General features: G+C 37.2%; 1 protein-coding gene across 4 annotated transcripts in view; it reads left to right on the top strand.

Annotated features, from left to right (window-relative positions):
• Nucleotides 1-18,899, top strand: part of diaph2 (diaphanous-related formin 2) — a 739,556-nt gene that overhangs the window by 637,930 nt on the left and 82,727 nt on the right. For 3 of the 4 annotated variants that reach the window (XM_060832633.1, XM_060832630.1, XM_060832631.1), the window contains 2 exons: nt 16,501-16,596; nt 17,548-17,595. In XM_060832633.1, the coding sequence (XP_060688616.1) occupies nt 16,501-16,596; nt 17,548-17,595 (144 nt within the window). The remainder of the gene's footprint in view (nt 1-16,500; nt 16,597-17,547; nt 17,596-18,899) is intronic. The other variant, XM_060832634.1, reaches the window with a different exon arrangement.

Genomic DNA, 18,899 nt, shown 5'->3' with positions numbered 1-18,899 from the left:
ATTTTATAGAGAGTTTTAAATTGGACTTCCTCCATTCTATCAGATTATGTTGTCATGGGTGGGAATAAAACCCCATCTACCACCACCTGCATTGTTTTCAAGATCAGTATAACATCATTAAATGGACAAAAAGTCCTGGAAATACTCCGCAAGTTTGGCAAATTCTGTGAAGAGAAAAACCGAGGTTAAGATTCAAGTCTTGATCCATCATCATAAAATGAAGGTGGCTTTCTCATTTACCAAAAGTCATCTTCTATCCCTGTTGCATAATCTTAATAATATTATAATTCAGGGCTTTAAGTTCCAAATTGCAGAGTGAGTGAGAACAATGGCTAGTATGCCTAGGATTTGAACTCTGCCAATTTTAGTAATTTCCAATTTGGATCAATCCCCTCAATATGACTTACTTAATTAACTTTCATACTAGGAACTGATGAGTAACTGAAAAGAGACAGTGGGATGTGTGAATGTTCAGTTTACTATGAAGTGAGAATTTGAAGTCTGGAAGCGTGAAGCTCTGAAAAATAGGCCACGTCTTTAAGCAAAAGATATGCAAAAAACAGAAAAGTGATGGAGATTTAATTAAACATATTCATTTGGCAGCTGTTTCTATGTTTACAACCACAGAGAAAGCTCATACCACAGCACTTTTCTTCCATCGGCAATGCCAGAAAAAGTGTAAATCACAATACTAAGAGACCTCTGGATAACAACGACACCAACAACTTGCATTTATGTAGAAAATCATGGAAGTACTTAACAGGTAAAAGGAAGATTTGAGATCAATCAAATGATGGGTGTCAGCAAAGGATAGAAGAGACTAAAGGAGAGGCAGACTCGAAGAAAATAGCAATAGAACAAGTAAAGGAGGAAAGGTTAAGGTCTAAAGAAGGCTTAAATGGCAGAATGATGAACAGTTGCTGTTCATCAGACTAAGACCAACCTCTGTAGAGGAAAGATGGAAAACAATAATGATCTAAATTTGTGGAATTTCTTTGAGCTCAGAAGGCTATGAAATGCCCAAGTAAAAACTATGGTTCTGTTCCTTGAGTTTGCTTTGAGGCTCATTGGAACACTGCATAAGGCCAATAACAAAGCTGTCAATGAGGTTCTTGCAGAATAGTGGTAATGACCGTATTTCTGGGTCAGAAGTCCTATCTGCTCCAGAGATGTGTGCTAACATTCATTGAAAATATCGAAAACATTATATACTTTCAACCCTGACACCCTCATTTCAGTTTCATTAATATTATGCTGGCTAAATCCTTCCATCTTTCTCTCTTGCTTTAAGATTTTCCTTGAAACCTAGCTCTTCAACCTAATCTCTGATCATCTACTAAAACTTCTTCCTTGACTTCACATTTCATTTCTGTTTATGCCTCAGTGAGGCAATTTGCTTGTTTTTTTTTTGTGTGCCTATTTTGAAGCTGCTATCAAAATGGAAGTCCTTGTTGCTTGTTTCAGCATGTTGTTTCAAGTATCACAGCACAATTGAATATAGTTAGTTGATTACTCTGTTTGAAATAAGAGTAAAGAGTTGTAAGAAAAACTCACCATCTCAGGAACGATGTGGAAGACTTTTTAGTGCAGTTTAATGATAACTAACAGAGAACGGTGCAAATAAAAATGAGCTGTCGTAGTAGATTACTGATTTTTCTCAACATGGAACTTACAGTAGGTAATTTGTAGGTATTGTTGTGAAATATTAAATCTGAGAAATAAGGCAGGGTAAGTGACTGAGGTGTCATGGGGGAACACTTTGGGGTCAGCAGTCACAATTCTATTAGTTTTAAAATAGTGATGGAAAAGGATAGACCAGATCTAAAAGTTGAATTTCTGATTTGAAGGAAGGCCAATTTTGATGATATTAGGCCAAGTTGAATGGGGGCAGGATGGCTGGAAAATGAGAAGCCTTCAAACATTTGAGTGCAGAGACAGGCTATTCCTGTTTGGGTGAACGGAAGAACATAAGAACTGGGAGCAGGAATAGGCCGTCCAGCTCCTCAAGCCTGCTCTGCCACTCAATAAGATCCATGGCTAATCTGTTTGTGGACTCGGCTCCACTTCCCCATGTTTTCACCATATCCCTTAATTCCTTTATTTTAAAAAAAACTACCTTAACTTTAAAAGCAATTACTAAAGTAGCGTCAACTACTTCCCTGGGCTAGGGATTCCATAGATTAACAACCCTCTGGGCGAAGAAGTTCCTTCTCAGTTCAGTTCTAAACCTGCTTCCTCTAATCTTGAGGCCATGCCCTCTTGTCCTCGACATTGAGCGGATAACAGAGGATGGTTCTTGGAAAGAGAAGACGGATAGGTGTTGGGTATGTTGGATGACGAGAGAAATTGAGGTTTTGGTTAAGAAAAAGAAGGAAACATGTCAGATGCACTAAGTTAAACATCATATAACACCAGGTTATAGTCCAACAGGTTTATTTGGAAGCACTACCTTTCGGAGCGCTGCTCATTCATCAGGTGGTTGTGGAGAATAAGATTGTAAGGCACAGAATTTATAACAAACATTTACAGTGTGACGTAAGTGAAATTATATATTGAAAAAGACCTGGATTGTTTGTTTAATCTCTCATCTTTTAGAATCTCCTTTCTTTCTTCTGTCAATTGCAAAAATTTTTTTAAAAGTTACATTCTCAAGTGAACTTTAATAATTCGTGTCATGTCGGCCCAGATAATATATTGAAGGTGTTAACTCCCTGTGTGAGGCTGTCTGTGCCACACTGGTCAGACTGATTCTAATCTAAAAAACGGATTTACAGAATGTTACATGGATTCATGCAGTTTTTGAGCAAAATAAAATGTAATTCTGCAAGTACAAATTCACCCCACAAACTTTGATGTGTGAGTGTACATGTGGGTTTGTGTGTATGTCAGGGGGAAGGGGTTATGAGTGTCTGTGAGAGGGTGTGTATATGTGTGAGAGTGTAAAGGGGTTTAAGTCTGAGAGGGTGTGTACGGGACTGTATGAGAGAGGGTGTGCGCGCGTGTGCATGTGCAAGTGCAATGTGGTCACTTGCAGTATGACATGAACCCAAGGTCCCAGTTGAGGCCATTCCCATGGGTACCCAACTTGGTTACCTCTGCTCAGCTACCTCTCACTGCTGCCTGTCCTGAAGTCCACCTTGGAGGACAGTTACCCGAAGGTCCGAGGTAGAATGTCCCGGATCGATGAAATGTTCTCTGACGGAGAGGGAACGCTCCTGTCGGGTGATTGTTCCGCAGTGTCCTTTCATCCGTTGCCGTAGCCTTTGTTTGGTCTCACCAATATACTATGCCTCAGGGCATCCTTGCCTGGAGCGTATGAGATATGTCAGGTGTAGACAGGATAGATCAAGTGAATCCTTAGAAGAGTATCAAGGCAGTAGGAGTAGAGTTCAGAGAGAAATCGTGAGGGGATGAAGGGGACATGAGATGGCTTTGGCAAATCAGGTTAAGGAGATTCCAAAGGAATTTTGTAAATACATTAAGGACAAAAGGGTAGCCTCGTGAGAGAATATGGCCCCTCAAAGATCAGCAAGGCAGCCTATGTGTGGAACCACAGGAGATGGGAGAGATACTAAACAAGTATTTTGCATCAGTGTTTACTATGGAGAAGGACATGGAGGATACAGAATGTGGGGAAATATATGAAAAAGAACCAGAAATGATATCACCCACCTTAACAGATTAAGACACACAAATAGAAAGCAGGACAGAACACCAGTGCTTCACCAGAGGCTTACTGAAGATGTTACCAAGCATGCTGATGAAACGCATGGTTGCCTAGCATTGAAAACAAACCTTCCAGCTCAGCGAGCAAACTTACAACCTGATTTAATTAGTGTGCTTCCTTTTCTTAAACATTTTAAATAGCAGTAAAATCAATAAATACCAAAACAAGGATTTAGCTCTTAAAGAGTTCTGAAAGTTGTATCGAGAGCATTTTGAATATTTTTATGCGATGGAAAATTATGTCTCCAGGCCCTTGTGTGTATGGATCTTAGTTACATTTGGATTATTTTGTGAATGGTTTCTAAAGTATATTGTGTCAAGACACTTGTCAAAGAGAGATTTTTCTGGCCATTAATTATGTTTTTTATTAAAGTTTTGCTCCAGACATTATTGATGTGTAATGTATCTGGAGTCTGTATGGCAAAAAGAAAGCTACAAATAACCGCAAATGGCATTTAAAGTAAGTTCCAATTCTATTTGAATCAAATAGGAGACAGAGCCTCACTAATTAATGCTTTCTGACAGCATGGTGGTGTCGCTAGCCTGTCAGACATATAGTCCAGTCTGTTCCTTTTTAGACCCGGACCATTCATCATCATATAGATTAGACTAGAATGTTGGTTATCTCATATGTAACTGCCTTTTAAACATTGTTTTACTGTAACATTTCTGCATTTTGTTTCATTTAAATTTATGCTTGCCTATTTTCTGTAGTTGGGACAACTTGCTGTTTTATCAGTAATAATATTGTCCTGGATAAGTGAGCTTACCTGTCCAACATGTGCACATTCACAAACAATGAAGCAGGACTAGTGAATTTGAATCATGGTTCTTTTAGTCTGATTCAAAAGCTGTGTTTCATCATTGGATATAAACTGGCACCAGGAGATAGGTTTTGCAACAGAACGTCAATATTTCGGCCATTTTGTTTATGTGCTACATTTCGATTGGAAATTGAAGAGAGAATTACAACAGAGTTGTCACAACATCAGTAACAATTAGTATTTTATAGTACTTTTCATGTAGCAAAACATAAAAATGCTTCATAGAGTTATAAAGCAAGATTGGAAACTGAACTACATAAGGCAATTGTATACAAAAGCAGCTTAAAAAGAAAAGTGAGTATCAGTGGGAAAGAGTTTCAGAGAGTGGATAGCAGAAGACTATTGATGGACAGGGATCAGAAAGCTTGGAGCTGCAGGAGGCTACTGAGGTTGGCTTGGTTAAAGATTATTCCGCAACATGCTGCATTATTTACTCAATGACATGAAGATGAATATGTGAGTTAATGAGCAATTATCCAGAACATAAAATATTCTGTCCTATGCCGATTGGACAGTATTTTTTTAAAATTAGATGATATTTTAACTTAATTATTTTTACATCCTCATTAGGTCCTGCTTATTATGGAGGAAATTGTACCAACCAGAGAAAAGCGAATTGATTTTGAACTCTGAGTCAGAATCCCTTGTAGTAATTGAATTTCCTATTTTACTTTATAATGGTTCAACGAAAGCGCAGTAGTCGCTGTGGAAGTTTTGATTGCTTCTGACACCTTGGTATTTTAAGTATAAAATTACACAGGCTAATAACATTATGAAAAATCTGTGGGCTGTTTGTTCGATGTTGTTTCAATATCCATTATTACTTGCTGAGATATTGTTCGCATTACAATTTTTTTTTGAAGTTCAGTTTCACTCTTGTTTCCAGGTGATTTTATTGTCTTGACATAATTTGCAGAGAAAGCCATTGATGTGTCAGTTTGATGTTTGACACGTTTTGCCATCAAATGCATCTGTTCCTATGGCCAGCCAGCAATTCCCAAACAAGTTTGCCAATTTCGGAGATGTTAAAAGAAGTCAGAACTTTTTGACAGGGTTAAAATGAATTAAGTTTCACAGTGGCCTCTACTTCCAACCACTTTCTAGTGAGGAGTTGTAAAAAGTATTTCTGCTGAAGGTCACTTTCTGAATTAGCAATAAAAGGTACCATATTTGAAAGAAATACACTTCACTGAATTGACTATACAATATATAATAGCTGAAATGGACCAACTTGCGATAGACTGTGTTGTTAAGTAATGACACTTGTTTCTAATTTCAAGTTTCTAGTTATTTCAGATTTAGCATGTTTATTGAAATTTCCCTATTCTAAGATATTTTAGATACATTTTTCTGTTGTAAAAATTAAATTTAAAAAATTTGTCTTTGTTATAGCTCCCTTTGAAACAATGGGAATTGCAAAAGTACTTTACAATTAATTAAGTATTTTGAAATTGAAAATTCCATCATCTAGAAAATGCAGCAACCAATATGCCCACAGTAAGACCCCGCAAACAGGAATTGTCTGTAAAGACCAGGTAATACATTCAGTGACATAGTTGATAGTTAAACATTGGCCAGGCCCTGAGAAGAGCTGCCTAGTGTTCTTCCAAATAATGTATGTGTCCACCTGAGAGGATTGACTTGGTCCTCTATCTTTTTCAAAAGACAGCATCTCCAACTATCGGCAATCTTTCAGAACTGTATTAAAATGTCACCTTTTGTGAGCATTTCTGAAGTGAAACTTGAATCTATAAGCTTTAGGTTCAATAGTGTGGGTACTAGCAACTGAGCTCAACTGAAAATTCTTGAAGCGTACTCCCAAGTTAGGTTAATTAGAACCAAAGTCAAGTTTCCTGTTTACATACCGATATTCCTAATTTCAGTTGCTATCCCAACCTGAAACACTAATCATGGCTGTGTATATAGACAATAGGTGCAGGAGTACGCCATTCTGCACTTTGAGCCTGCAGCACCATTCAATATAATCATGGCTGATCATCCTTAATCAGTATCCTGTTCCTGCCTTATCTCCATAACCCTTGATTCCACTATCCTTGAGAGCTCTATCCAACTCTTTCTTAAATGAATCCAGAGACTGGGCCTTCACTGCCCTCTGGAGCAGAGCATTCCATACAGCCACCACTCTCTGGGTGAAGAAGTTTCTCCTCATCTCTGTCCTAAATGGTCTACCCCGTATTTTTAAGCTGTGTCCTCTGATTCGGCACTCACCCATCAACGGAAACATGTTTCCTGCCTCCAGAGTGTCCAATCCTTTAATAATCTTCTATGTCTCAATCAAATCCCCTCTCAGTTCTTCTAAACTCAATGGTATATAATAATACTTTCTCACACTCACAACCCCTAACCCAGACAGACAGACACACACACAGACAAAGACCCACATGCGCACACACATTTTGTGGGGTGAATTTGTACTTGCAGGGTTACATTGTACTTTGCTGAAAAACTGCATGCATTCATGTAGAACTCTGAGCTCAAAAACTGCATGAATTTATGTAAAACTCTGTTATCTCACTTTTTAGATTAGAATCAATCTAAACATCATGGCATAGACAGAGAACACAGGGGGCCAATGCCTTCAACATATTGCCTAGTTATCACCATTGTTAACAGCTAACCTGAGAATGCAACTTTTTTTTAAAAAAGGTTTTGTGATTTACACATGAAAGAAGTTACACATGAAACTATCACTGCATTCTAACAGATAAAAAGCTTAACAGGCAATCAATTTTTCAATGTATAATTTCATCACACTGTAAATTTTTGCTATAAATTCTGTGTGTTAGGATTGAGCCCTCCACTACCACCTGATGAAGGACCGTCACTCCGAAAGCTAGTGCGCTTCCAATTAAACTTATTGGACCATAACCTGATGTTGTGTGATTTTTAGCTATGTAATGTATTGATTTATTACTTTGTTAAATATGCAACATTCAGATGTTGGAAAAGTACAGCAAATTGTTGAGTACCTTAGAAAGAAAAGGTGAGCATTTCAGATGCAACTTTTGATTAGAGCTGATGCACTCAGACAAACTTTTGTCATAATGTCAGCCGAAACAAAGAAGGTTGGGAGAGGAGGTTAGTGCAGAAGTAATGAAGACTGAAATTTTCTTTTGATACTTATAAGTATATTACATTCTTAAATGAGCAAAGTTTCAAATTAAAACTTTCAATTTTCGAGCAAACTCTCACATCGTATCTCTTGCTTACTGTCTGTATGAAGCAATCAAAATGGTCTTGTCCTTTTAATCTTTTCGTCCTTGTTAGTTTAGCTGCATAAGTGGGTTGTTTGAACACCATTAGCAGCTTTTGGGTTAATAACAGTGCATTGTATTTGATGAATATTGATGCACAATTGCTATTTTGTAGATTGAATTTGAAGGCACAGATGTTTTGCAAATTGAAACTAAGAATCTGTAACTGAGAAGCAAGTTATTACACTTTTACAATAATTGTTGCAAAACTATTTCAGACTGAGGAACACAAACTAATAATAGGAAATTTGTTCAAACCTGTTGACACTTAGGTGACTGAGTTAACAGCTAACAAAAAGTGAGAACACAGTGCCAACTGATATTAAAGATCACTGTGAAATTCCTTGTTTTGTTGAAACCATATTTACCATTCAATAGGGGATTCCTTATCCAAACTCCTAACTGATACAGGTTGCACCTTGAAGTTCTGTTATTATTAGTCGCCAGGTGACCGTTTTCATAATGCTGCTTTGTATTAAGGTGTTTCTGTCAGCCCAGCTAAGCTAACAAGTTGTTTTTGTTTTTTTTAAAACATTTTACATTTTCTCATTTGTCCTGAACTGAAAATTGATCCTGGTAATGAGGTGTGCTGGTGTGCCTCATCTAAATGAAAAAAGCATTTGTGCTTGCTTCCCTCCCATTGAAAACAAAATTATCTTACCCATTTGAAAAAATATGTGCAGACATCTATTTAACATATATTCCTGTGCTTTGTGCTAATTCTCCTGGAGAGAGAAAATGAAATCAATCAGCTTTTAGCTATAATCTGAAAAAACCTGGGGGGAAAAAATCAAAGAATAACTAATTGTTTGGGAGTTTAGAGAAATAAAACTGAAAATAATGATGTAAAAATCACTTAAATAGAAAACAAGGAATAAGGGAACGTACGAGTAACATAGCAAACAAAATTCTGTTACTATGGTAGATTAATTAAGCTACTTTTGAAATTTGATTGGAGGTATATTGCAAGACAAATGTTTGTTTTGCCATTGCGGAATATGAGTGGAAAATTACAGACTGTAAGTGGCAGTTTAAGCCTCTATTGCCAAACATCCGAATGGCCATAGTTGCTCTTGTTTAAATGGAAATACCCTATGTGTATTTTGTAAATCCCACTTTGCTGCTGAGCTGCTCCTTGCAATTAGTTTCAGTCAAGGTTGATTAGTTCCTATTGTCTTTCCTTTTGACTAGCTTATTTGTTTTATTAGGTTCCACTTCATTTCTACATATATTAAGTCCAAAATAATGACTTTTCTGTCCTTATTATTCCCTGACCATTCATTGTCTTTTAAGAATGGGTCAAATGTAACAGGTTATTTTGTTTCAAATACTTATAAACTTCTGAGCTTGACCTGATCAGCGTTGCTTTATCATGTCAAACCATATGAATCATGAAGATGTTAGTTCTCACTGTAAAAGCATTCAGTATTTTGAATTTGGCACTGCTTGCTTCATTATTCCAACACACGGTTGCATGCCAAATATATTGCATTAAATTTCTATGAAGTTGAGATGTTTCTATAGTATTATCACTTTATTGCTTCCTGTTATTTGAGGTAGTGCACCAATAATACAGCACACTTAATGTGCTGAATGGCCTATTTCTGTTCCTACATCTTATGACCTAATACTCGTAAGGTCTAGGATTATTATAGGCAAATTAGAAGGCACAACAACCTAATTTCATTCACACTTCCTGGAACTGAGAACAATGCGACAAACTTTTGACACTTATTTCCTCATTCAAGTTTCATTTACTGCCCCTTCATTCCAGTGCAGATGGGAGATGGTTGATCCTTTTATGTGCAATGTGAGACCACTTTCCCTTGGTCTAGTATTCAATGGAAGCTAGACAAACACATACCATGGATAAGGATGTAAAACCTTAATAATTATGAGCAAATTCAAGTGGTCAGAACTGGCTTCACTCATAATTTAAATGTATCTTTCAGCTTCATTACTGAGAAACATTTGTAGTGGAAGGTTTGATATTTCTTTCTTTGTTGATTTTAAAATGATTATCCATAGCTATACTTATTCCATTTGTGTTGAAAGCTAAAAAGAAGTTTAAATTCTAATCTATACACCTCCACGTGTGTAATCATGACTATTCACACTAGTTTTTTTTAAATAAACTTTTAACCTTTGTGAAACTGTGCTTTTTTTTCTAATCTCCTTCGGTTCCGTATCCCTTTCGGGGTATCTGTCTAGCATCTTCAATATCTCATGTATTAATACCTTCATCAATTTATTGGTATTGTTAGTATTGAAAAAGCGCACTCACTTTGATGCAAAATAAACATATATTGCAATGAAATTGGTAGAACAAATTCCTGACAGAATCGAGCATTTAATTTAAGTGTTCAATGACTTAGCGAACATTCACTTATAGCTTTATGTCAATAAACACCTCCTTTAAGTACCTAAAAAATACTTTTATGAATGAACGTTTCTATTCAGTAAGCAAGTATGGATATCATCAGTAAACACCCATCACGAAAATGATAGTTTAGGAAATCAGTCATGCTGCACAAATTTTATAAGGGTCTGATATAAACTGGCATTCTCAAACATTGCAGCAGTGAACTTTTTAAACCATATTTGTCAAGGAACTATCCAAAAGCCTTTGCAAGTCCCAGTAAGCTTATTCATGTCTTAAGTGTAAGCATGTCTTTTCGCAATCCCTGATGGTGATTTATCTCCAGCAGTAACATCCAAAGATGATGCCTTATGTCTTGAAAAGGTGGAAGCTTTAAAGTATGCCTCCAATACTCCCTCTCACTCCCCATGCACACTCATACCAGCCGATGCAAGCTAATGTCCATGTCAGTCCACAATGCTCCCCATGCCCCTGTGCCAATTTCCATCAATCACCCCTTCCTCCTTCATCCATTTTGCAAACACCTTGAATATCCTGGATAGGATGCAGCTCTAACAATATTCAAGAAGCTTAGCAACATCTCGGAAGAGGTTGTCTGCTTGATTAGTCCCTTACTTAGCATCTTCAATATTCAGTCTCTCCAATACCAACATACATTGTTTATGATAAATGTTTTTGCCAATGTCTACAACAGCTCACTCTGCTGGTGAGCTGTCTCTGCAATTCATGTGATTTAGCTACACTAGATAGGAAATTCCAGGATTTTAACTGAGCAACAATTAAGGAATGGTCTTACAGTTCCAAGTTAGAATGATGTATGGCTTGGAGGAGAACTGGGAGATAATGGTATCACCTCACATCAGCTGTCCTTCTTATTGTAGGCAGTAGAGATTAGGGTTTGAAAGATTATTTTTATTGGTAAAATGCGGTCTAAAGAGTGTTGGTGACTTGCTGCAGAGCATCTTGTTAATAGTATAAACTGCTGACTGAGCTTCGATGCCAAGGGAATGAATGTTGAAGATGTTATATTGATACCAGTGAAGCAGGCTGCTTTGTCATGGATGGCGCTGGCTTTCTTGAGTGCTGTTTGAGTTACACTGATGTAGACAATTGACGAGTATTGTATTACAGTCTTGACTTGTGCTTTGCAGATAGCAGACATTGGTTAAGGAATCAGAAAGTGAGTTACTTGACACAGAACTCACAGCTTTTGAACTGTTCTCATACGCAACAGTTTTTATATGGCTGGTCCAGTTCATATTTTGGCTAGTGCCATGCATTTTTAGACAACTAGCCACTTCTGGACAAATTGGTATTTGTTGACAGGTCTTGACAAGTTGGAAGTTTCCAAGGGGTTTCTGCGGCATTTACAAGCAATCTTTTCCACGGTTAACTGATCCAAATGGTACTTTATGCACCCACCCACAGAGGCTACTGAATGCTCCCTCCTGATAAGGATCACAACCTCCCTGTCCTCATATCCACAAGAGCACATCAGTTTTCTAGAGGGCTGTACTGCTCTTCCCTCTCCACGCTCAGTGTTCACATCATAAGGACTCCAGAATCCCATTTCACTGTGGGCAGTGAGTAATTTATATGGTTCTTAGCCTCTGGGAAGCGCATATATACAAAATACGTCCTGTCCTCGCAAAAATGGCTGAGGCCAAGTTCAAGGGCAGCACTTGTGATTCTCAGCAAATTCTGGCATTTTCGCCGTGGGTGAAAATTGGGGTCTAAATATGAGTTTGTGTTTGAAGTATTATAGATGTAATGTAAGTGCAGAGAAATAATAGGTTTAGTTGAAGATGTTCCTTATAAAATCTTGGGTTTAATCCATGCATTGAACATCAAACACAACTTGGAACCATGCTTCTATACAGCATCACAATAACGCGAAAGATAAATGAGGTGCTAAGAAAACAGTATGTTTGTTGTTGTTTGCTTATTTCCCAGCTTGGAGGCTGCCCTACATTATCAAGTACTCAGATACAGGCAAAGCAACTGCACACTTTTCAGCATTAAACTTTGAAGTCTGAAATTTTGTGCACCTTCTTCAGGTGCTGATACTTAACTGTTATTCCAGTAACAAAGTAAAATAGTTGAAAAATTGTGAAAAGATTTGCCAGCAATATTCACAACTTTAGTTGATCTATAAAATGGCAGAAAGAGTGCAAGTGTGAAATATCATTATTTGAGATTATTCTTCTGAAGCACAGCATCATTGGTCTTTGTGGATCCTGAAGTTTACTTAAGAATTTTGGGAGGTGGGGAAATCTGAATTAAAGATCACTTTACTTAGGAAAAAAATACAGTTCAAAGCATAATTACTTAACGAAAATCAGTGGTGTCACGATGCTGCTCCTTTAACAAGGTTGTGTTATCCTTTGTTTTTATTTTAGAGGGATAGTAAAGGCAGAGATTCCATTAGGTCTTGAAATACATACTTAAAAAAGTTTTTAAGTATTTTTGTACAAGTGTTTTGAAATGAAAAGGGAGTAGCTAATTCTCCCAGTTCAGCATTTGGTTTGATTTGAGCAGGCTGTTTTGTTTGAGCAGGTCAAGATTTCTCTGGGAATCCAGAAACCCAAAAAATAAGTTCCATGTTGATTTTCTCTCTCTCTCTTCCCCCCTTCTCTCTCTCTCTCTCTCTCTCTCTCTCTCTCCTTCTCTCTCTCTCTCTCTCTCTCTCTCTCTCCTTCTCTCTCTCTCTCTCTCCTTCTCTCTCTCTCTCCTTCTCTCTCTCTCTCTCTCTCCTTCCTTCTCTCTCTCTCTCTCTCCCTCTCTGATGTCTCTCTCCCTCTCTGATATCGCGCTCTCCCTCTCTGATATCGCACTCTCCCTCTCTGATATCGTGCTCTCTTTCTGCTATCGAGCTCTCTCTTTCTGCTATCTCACTCTCTCTGATATCTCTCTCTGATCTGTCTGTCTCTCTCTCCTTCTCTCTCTCCTTCTCTCTGTCTCCCTCCCTCTCTGATGTCTCTCTCCCTCTCTGATATCGCGCTCTCCCTCTCTGATATCGCGCTCTCCCTCTCTGATATCGTGCTCTCTTTCTGCTATCGAGCTCTCTCTTTCTGCTATCTCTCTCTCTCTGATCTGTCTGTCTCTCTCTCTCTCTCTCTCTCTCTGATATCTCTTGTTCTCTGATCGCTGTCTCCCTCTCTGATCTCTCTCTCTGATCCCTCCCCCTCCCTCTGATCCCTCCCCCTCCCTCTTGATATCTCCCCCTCCCTCTTGATACCTCCCCCTCCCTCTTGATATCTCCCCCTCCCTCTTGATATCTCCCCCTCCCTCTGATATCTCTCGCTCTCACCTCTTTCTCTCTGATATCTGTCCCCCTCTCTTTCATATCTCCCTCTCTCTTTGATATCTCTCTCTGATATATCTCCCTCTCTCCTTTTGATATCTCTCTCTCTCTCTCTCTCTCTGATCTCTCTCTTTTTGATCTCTCTCTCTCTTTGATCTCTCTCTTTTTGATGTCTCTCTCTCTCTCCCCGATGTCTGTCTCTCTCTCTCTTGCCCCGATTGTCTCTCTCTCTCTCGCCCCAATATATCTATCTCTCTCTCGCCCCAATATCTCTCTCTCTCGCCCTGATATATATGTCGCTCTCTCTCTGATCTGTCTCTCTTTCTCTCTTTTTGATATTTCTCTCTAAGTATCTAAGTTTGATTTTATTTTTTTCCCCCAAGGGGGTTGATTATGGGCATGTTGCAAGTATTTGAACAGTATCATTCAGTTGTGATACTGTCAATTTGGTTTTCAGATAGATTAAGTTATTCTTAATTCGGTTCTCTTTTGTTCATGTTTCATTCAGTATTGTATAAATAATTTCTGTTTTGTTTAAAACTGAGTGGTTGGGCCAGCTACATCACTCCTGGAACATCCACTGTATACCTGTTTGATACAAGTAGAAAAGTTAACATCTGGGCTACCTTCTTGAAATATTTTGACAAGGGCTGGCCTGGTACATGACAGTGAAAATCAAGACTTTAATCATAAAAAAAATGTAAATGTTCCTTGCTCTGCTTTTCAATTGAACATGACTATGTTATTTAATTTGAAAGATAAATGGCATGTTTACTTTTCAGCTGTCACAGGTAAGAACGTGTTGATTCTCAAAGCATTTCCACAATAGGCCCCCATCATATATTGAATAAATTAATTGAGGCATTTTTGCCAAGTTTTCTTCTTTGCTTATTTTATCAGCACATGGATAACTATGCTCAGCCAAGCTGTTTTATTTTGCAATGGATTTAATTTGACGCAGCGCACTGAATATTTTTTAATAACCATACTTTGACTCCTTTGTGGTGTTTTTTTAATGGAGCATCTTAATTTTGATGGAATCATGGATCTTTTGAAAGGAAAGATGTCCTCAGAATGTCCATATTTGGACTGTACATTTTTAATCAATGCATAAAACTACTATTTTAAATCTTTCTTTTTGTCTAAACATCACTGAATAGTTTTATTTTGATGAAATGGTTTAGTAACTGTTATTTTTCAAGTCACCATCTTCTCTGATGTGACAAGGAATGAAATATCAGAGGACATTCTTACCCAGAGGAAACTTACCTCGAGATTCAATTAGCAAATGGACTCCAAGGGAAATTAACTTGTCTTTCCATCTAATTCCAAGTGCTCCTTCAGTAGTAAGAACAAATTCATTGTTCTGAAGGACAGTATGAAGTAAGGCTCTTTTCCATAGCAACCAGATTCTTTATAAATGAGAAAAAAATGCTTGTACACAAGATAATTACAGATGAAAAGACTACTTACTCCACCCTAATTAATTTATCCATGTGGGCCCGATAAATCTGTCCATTTTAACATCAACATATCTCTTAAATGTTTTCCAAGCTTTTCCTTCTCAACTTTCTCCCATGCTCCTCTTTTTTTGCCAGAAGAAGTTTTGCCTGCTCTGTCTGAAGAACTGCTTCCTACAATTATATTGCCTTTCACTTATTTGAAGCTGCTTTTCAAGCCCTACTTTAAATCTGCTTCATTTCTTCATAACAAGAGTACCTGCAATATATATTTTAGATGTTGTGTATTCGTTTACAGATCTGGTAAATTTTATATCTTTGAAGGCAGCCTGCATTCATGGTAGCTGGGGCTTATTTCTCTTTTCAATTTACAAACTAAATTCACGTTGAACTAAAATTAGATGTATTTGTCAAACCTGCCTGAGAAAACAGTATCATTCTTGGGGCATATTTGTAAAGTTGGGGTTAATTACAAAGAAAATAGCTGTTTGTGACTGGAAACACATTCTGACAAAGACTGTGTGGACTGCCCAATCTTGAGGAAAGATGAACAGTAACATTACAAATTGTGCTATGATAGCAGGTTGTAAGTTTGCTCGCTGAGCTGGTAGATATGTTCCAGGAATTCCTATGCATGTACACACAGATGAAGAGGGACACCTGTTTGACTGGGAGAATACATTCATCCTGGGACAGGCTAACCAAATGCACAGGAATCCTAGAAGCCTAGCATTCAAACCGGAACTCCATTAACAAACATATAGATTTGGACCCCATTTGCCAAACTCTCAGACAAAGAACCAGAAGTGATATCACCCACCATAACAGACCAAGACACACAAATCGCAAGCAGGACAGAATACCAGTGCTTCGTCGGAAGCTTACCAGTGATGTTACCGAGCATGGTGACGAAATGTCTGAGAACAAATCTACCAGCTCAGCAAGCAAACTCACAACCTGAGCTATAAATCTTCTCCAAAATTGCAAATGTGCTGAGATGTTTTGAGGTGATGCCATAGTTTGTCCACTATTTGTTTACAAGCTGAACGCAGAATATCTGAGCATGTAATTTTCATTATGATAGGAAAGGGTCAAAGTATGTGAAAGAAAGAAGTAAAAATGGAATGCTTCATCGACCTTTTACGATAAAGGAGTTGACATCTAATGATTTTATACTACAGACATCGTTTTTCCCTGATTGGCAATGTTGTATTTATCGAGTTTATTGAAGTGCTGATTTGTTGACATCTAAAATTCCGGTTTGATTTTTTTTGTAAACATATCCATTAAGGTGAATTTTCCATTATTGTTGAGCTCAGTAATAAAGTAACTGCCATGGAATAATATTTTTGACTGCTGCATTTTGTTCAAATTTGCACACCCCATTTGTCTAATCTTGTGATTTCCCATTTAATTTAAGCTACCTTTGTTAAGTATTTGATTTTTGAAGTATGCAGACTGAAATATTCTTGGCAGATAATGTACTTTTATGTTGCAAAATTGAAGTAATTTTCTTGTTTCACTTCTGTAGAGGGTAATGAAACGGGAGTAATGGATAGCCTGCTGGAGGCCTTGCAGTCAGGTGCTGCATTCAGGGATCGCAGGAAGCGCACACCAAGAAATCTCGGTAAGTCATAAAATCTATATGATGTGCAGGATAGAAAGTAAGACAAAGGATGCATTGATTATTTCCTCAGAGGTGTTATCACTGACCTTAGGGATATTTTAAGGAGTACTTAAAGAAATTGTATGCATTTGTTATTAAGTAGTTATCAGCAGTTACTTAAGTGCAAGCCATAAGAGTCGTGGAAAAGGAGAAATTAAAGTAGCTTTTTCTCATGAGAAACTATGGACCACTTTACTTCAACACAGACTTAATGAATGTCACTGCGAGGCCAATTTATGCAATTAACAGCTTAGCGGTCTTTTTTATTTTAATTTGGCAAAAAGAGGAGGAAAGGTTTAAATTACACAAAATATTTCTAATAATACCTGAAATTCAGTCCTTAATTTTCTTTCCTCTCGATATAGTCTCTAAACTAATCACTACTTATGTATAAACTTATTTAAATATTGTACATAGGTATTAATTATCTCTTAGCACTTTTAGTTTTGTTTGGATAATCACATAATTTTGAATATCTTGCAAATAGTAATGTATGTCTTGACAAAACCTCAAGTAAAAGAAGTGAGTTCTCATAATTTCAACACAAATGAGTACAGACCTTTGAACATGTTTTATAAATAGCAAGTAGAAATATTTGTTATTAATCACCTTCCAAAATACTTAGGTTTACAAGAAATTATTCAAAGGTTTGCCATTGAGAATCTGTTTATTTGAACTAATGTGTAATGCTGATCTAACATTTTCAGATATGCTTACCTATATTTGTCTTTTTAAAATTCAGTCATTAAAATGGATATTATTGAGTCAGCTTAGATATTCCCAGTTGCATAACAGATCATTATGACTAATCTGTTAATTTATGCACTGTAGTTTTCAAGGATTCCTTCATTGTAAATTCATCTGTCATTCAATTAAAGTAGTTTTTGATAGCTTGCTTCCTGGTCGTTGCAGGTGAACAAGGTCCAGCTAGTCCAACATCCCGATGGCCTGTTGACAAGGGTAAAGGAAAAAATTCAAGTGCTACTTCTCGCTTACTGCTTTTATCTTACTTTCTCATCTAACCCAAAGCTTCTTTACTGTAGATAGATAATAGGCCATAACCTTCATTTTGAGCCTGAGGCAGTAGGCTGATGGAGGACAGTTTGATGATGGCACGTTTTCCCTTAATGTTAGTTCTTAGAAAATCTCTATTTTAGATTTCTCAGCAATATCAATTTCACGCCCAGTGTTGCCTCAACCGGTGCCTTGACATTAAGCTCAAAATGTCAAGCACTGTACCTAGTCCAAACTTTCTTAATGGAATCTGGCTTTACTCTGTATTTCGTGCTGTAGAAATACATCTATGATATTCTGTCTTATCTGCTTTCTTTTTGCCGTAGGGAAGCAGCAGCTTTGAAGATGTGTATGTTATTATTACTTTTAATAGGTTCATCTCTGGAATGTTGCAACGGAATATTAACTCCATTTTCAATTTCATTTTTTGGACTAATTTCCCAGGTATCATGCTGCATATTGCATCCCGTTCCCTGATAGTACTGTAAGACCTCAGGCATAATTTTCATGAATCAATTAAATTCATTTGTGTTTCTTGATTAAGTTACCAGAGGTAGTTATAATATCATTAACAGTTTGACACCCTGGCAGATAATTTGTCAGAAAAAAAAAGCCAGAGCATTGTAAAACAAGCTTTAGGTTTTATTTTTGAAAGTTTTTAATGCTTAATTTGAATTAATTCTAGTAGGTGTCTGGAAATCTGACAACTTATTTGACTTCATGGGCTTAAGATTCATTACTGCATATTGGACACAATTCTTATTTATTGCAATTGATACCTCATTTTGTTTAGAAAAATTGGGCAGTACTAAATAAATCTTGCTGGCTGTAACAATGTGTGGCTGACTGCAGCTCCAGTCTTAGAACATTGTCTTGCAATGTTTCAAGATTATGCAAATTATTATGGGCTCTGTGTTACAATTTGTTAAAGGTAAGCTGCTTGTAATTACCCTGGAGATGGGAACACTAGTGAGTTACTGGAACTATATATTTGTTTCTTCTTTCCTGTGTCCAATTCACAGTACTGAGCCAAGACTGAAATATTTCTTTCGTCCATATCCATGGGTGTAAGAAAAATTCAGACGCATAGGGAAAATAAGGAGCAAATGAATGATTCAGTTGCAACTGATGGACTGTCTAATAAAATCCAATCTAATAACGTGGTAAAATAAGGGACTCTGGATCATACATTCTACCTTCTGTCAATCAAGGCATTGTTGCTAACTTCAAGAAGGATGATCCCATTTTTA

Source organism: Hemiscyllium ocellatum, chromosome 11, assembly GCF_020745735.1.
Source record: "Hemiscyllium ocellatum isolate sHemOce1 chromosome 11, sHemOce1.pat.X.cur, whole genome shotgun sequence".
Lineage (NCBI taxonomy): Eukaryota > Metazoa > Chordata > Chondrichthyes > Orectolobiformes > Hemiscylliidae > Hemiscyllium > Hemiscyllium ocellatum.
The sequence above is the reverse complement of the archived record's forward strand: the minus strand, read 5'-3'. Positions and strand labels throughout refer to the sequence as shown.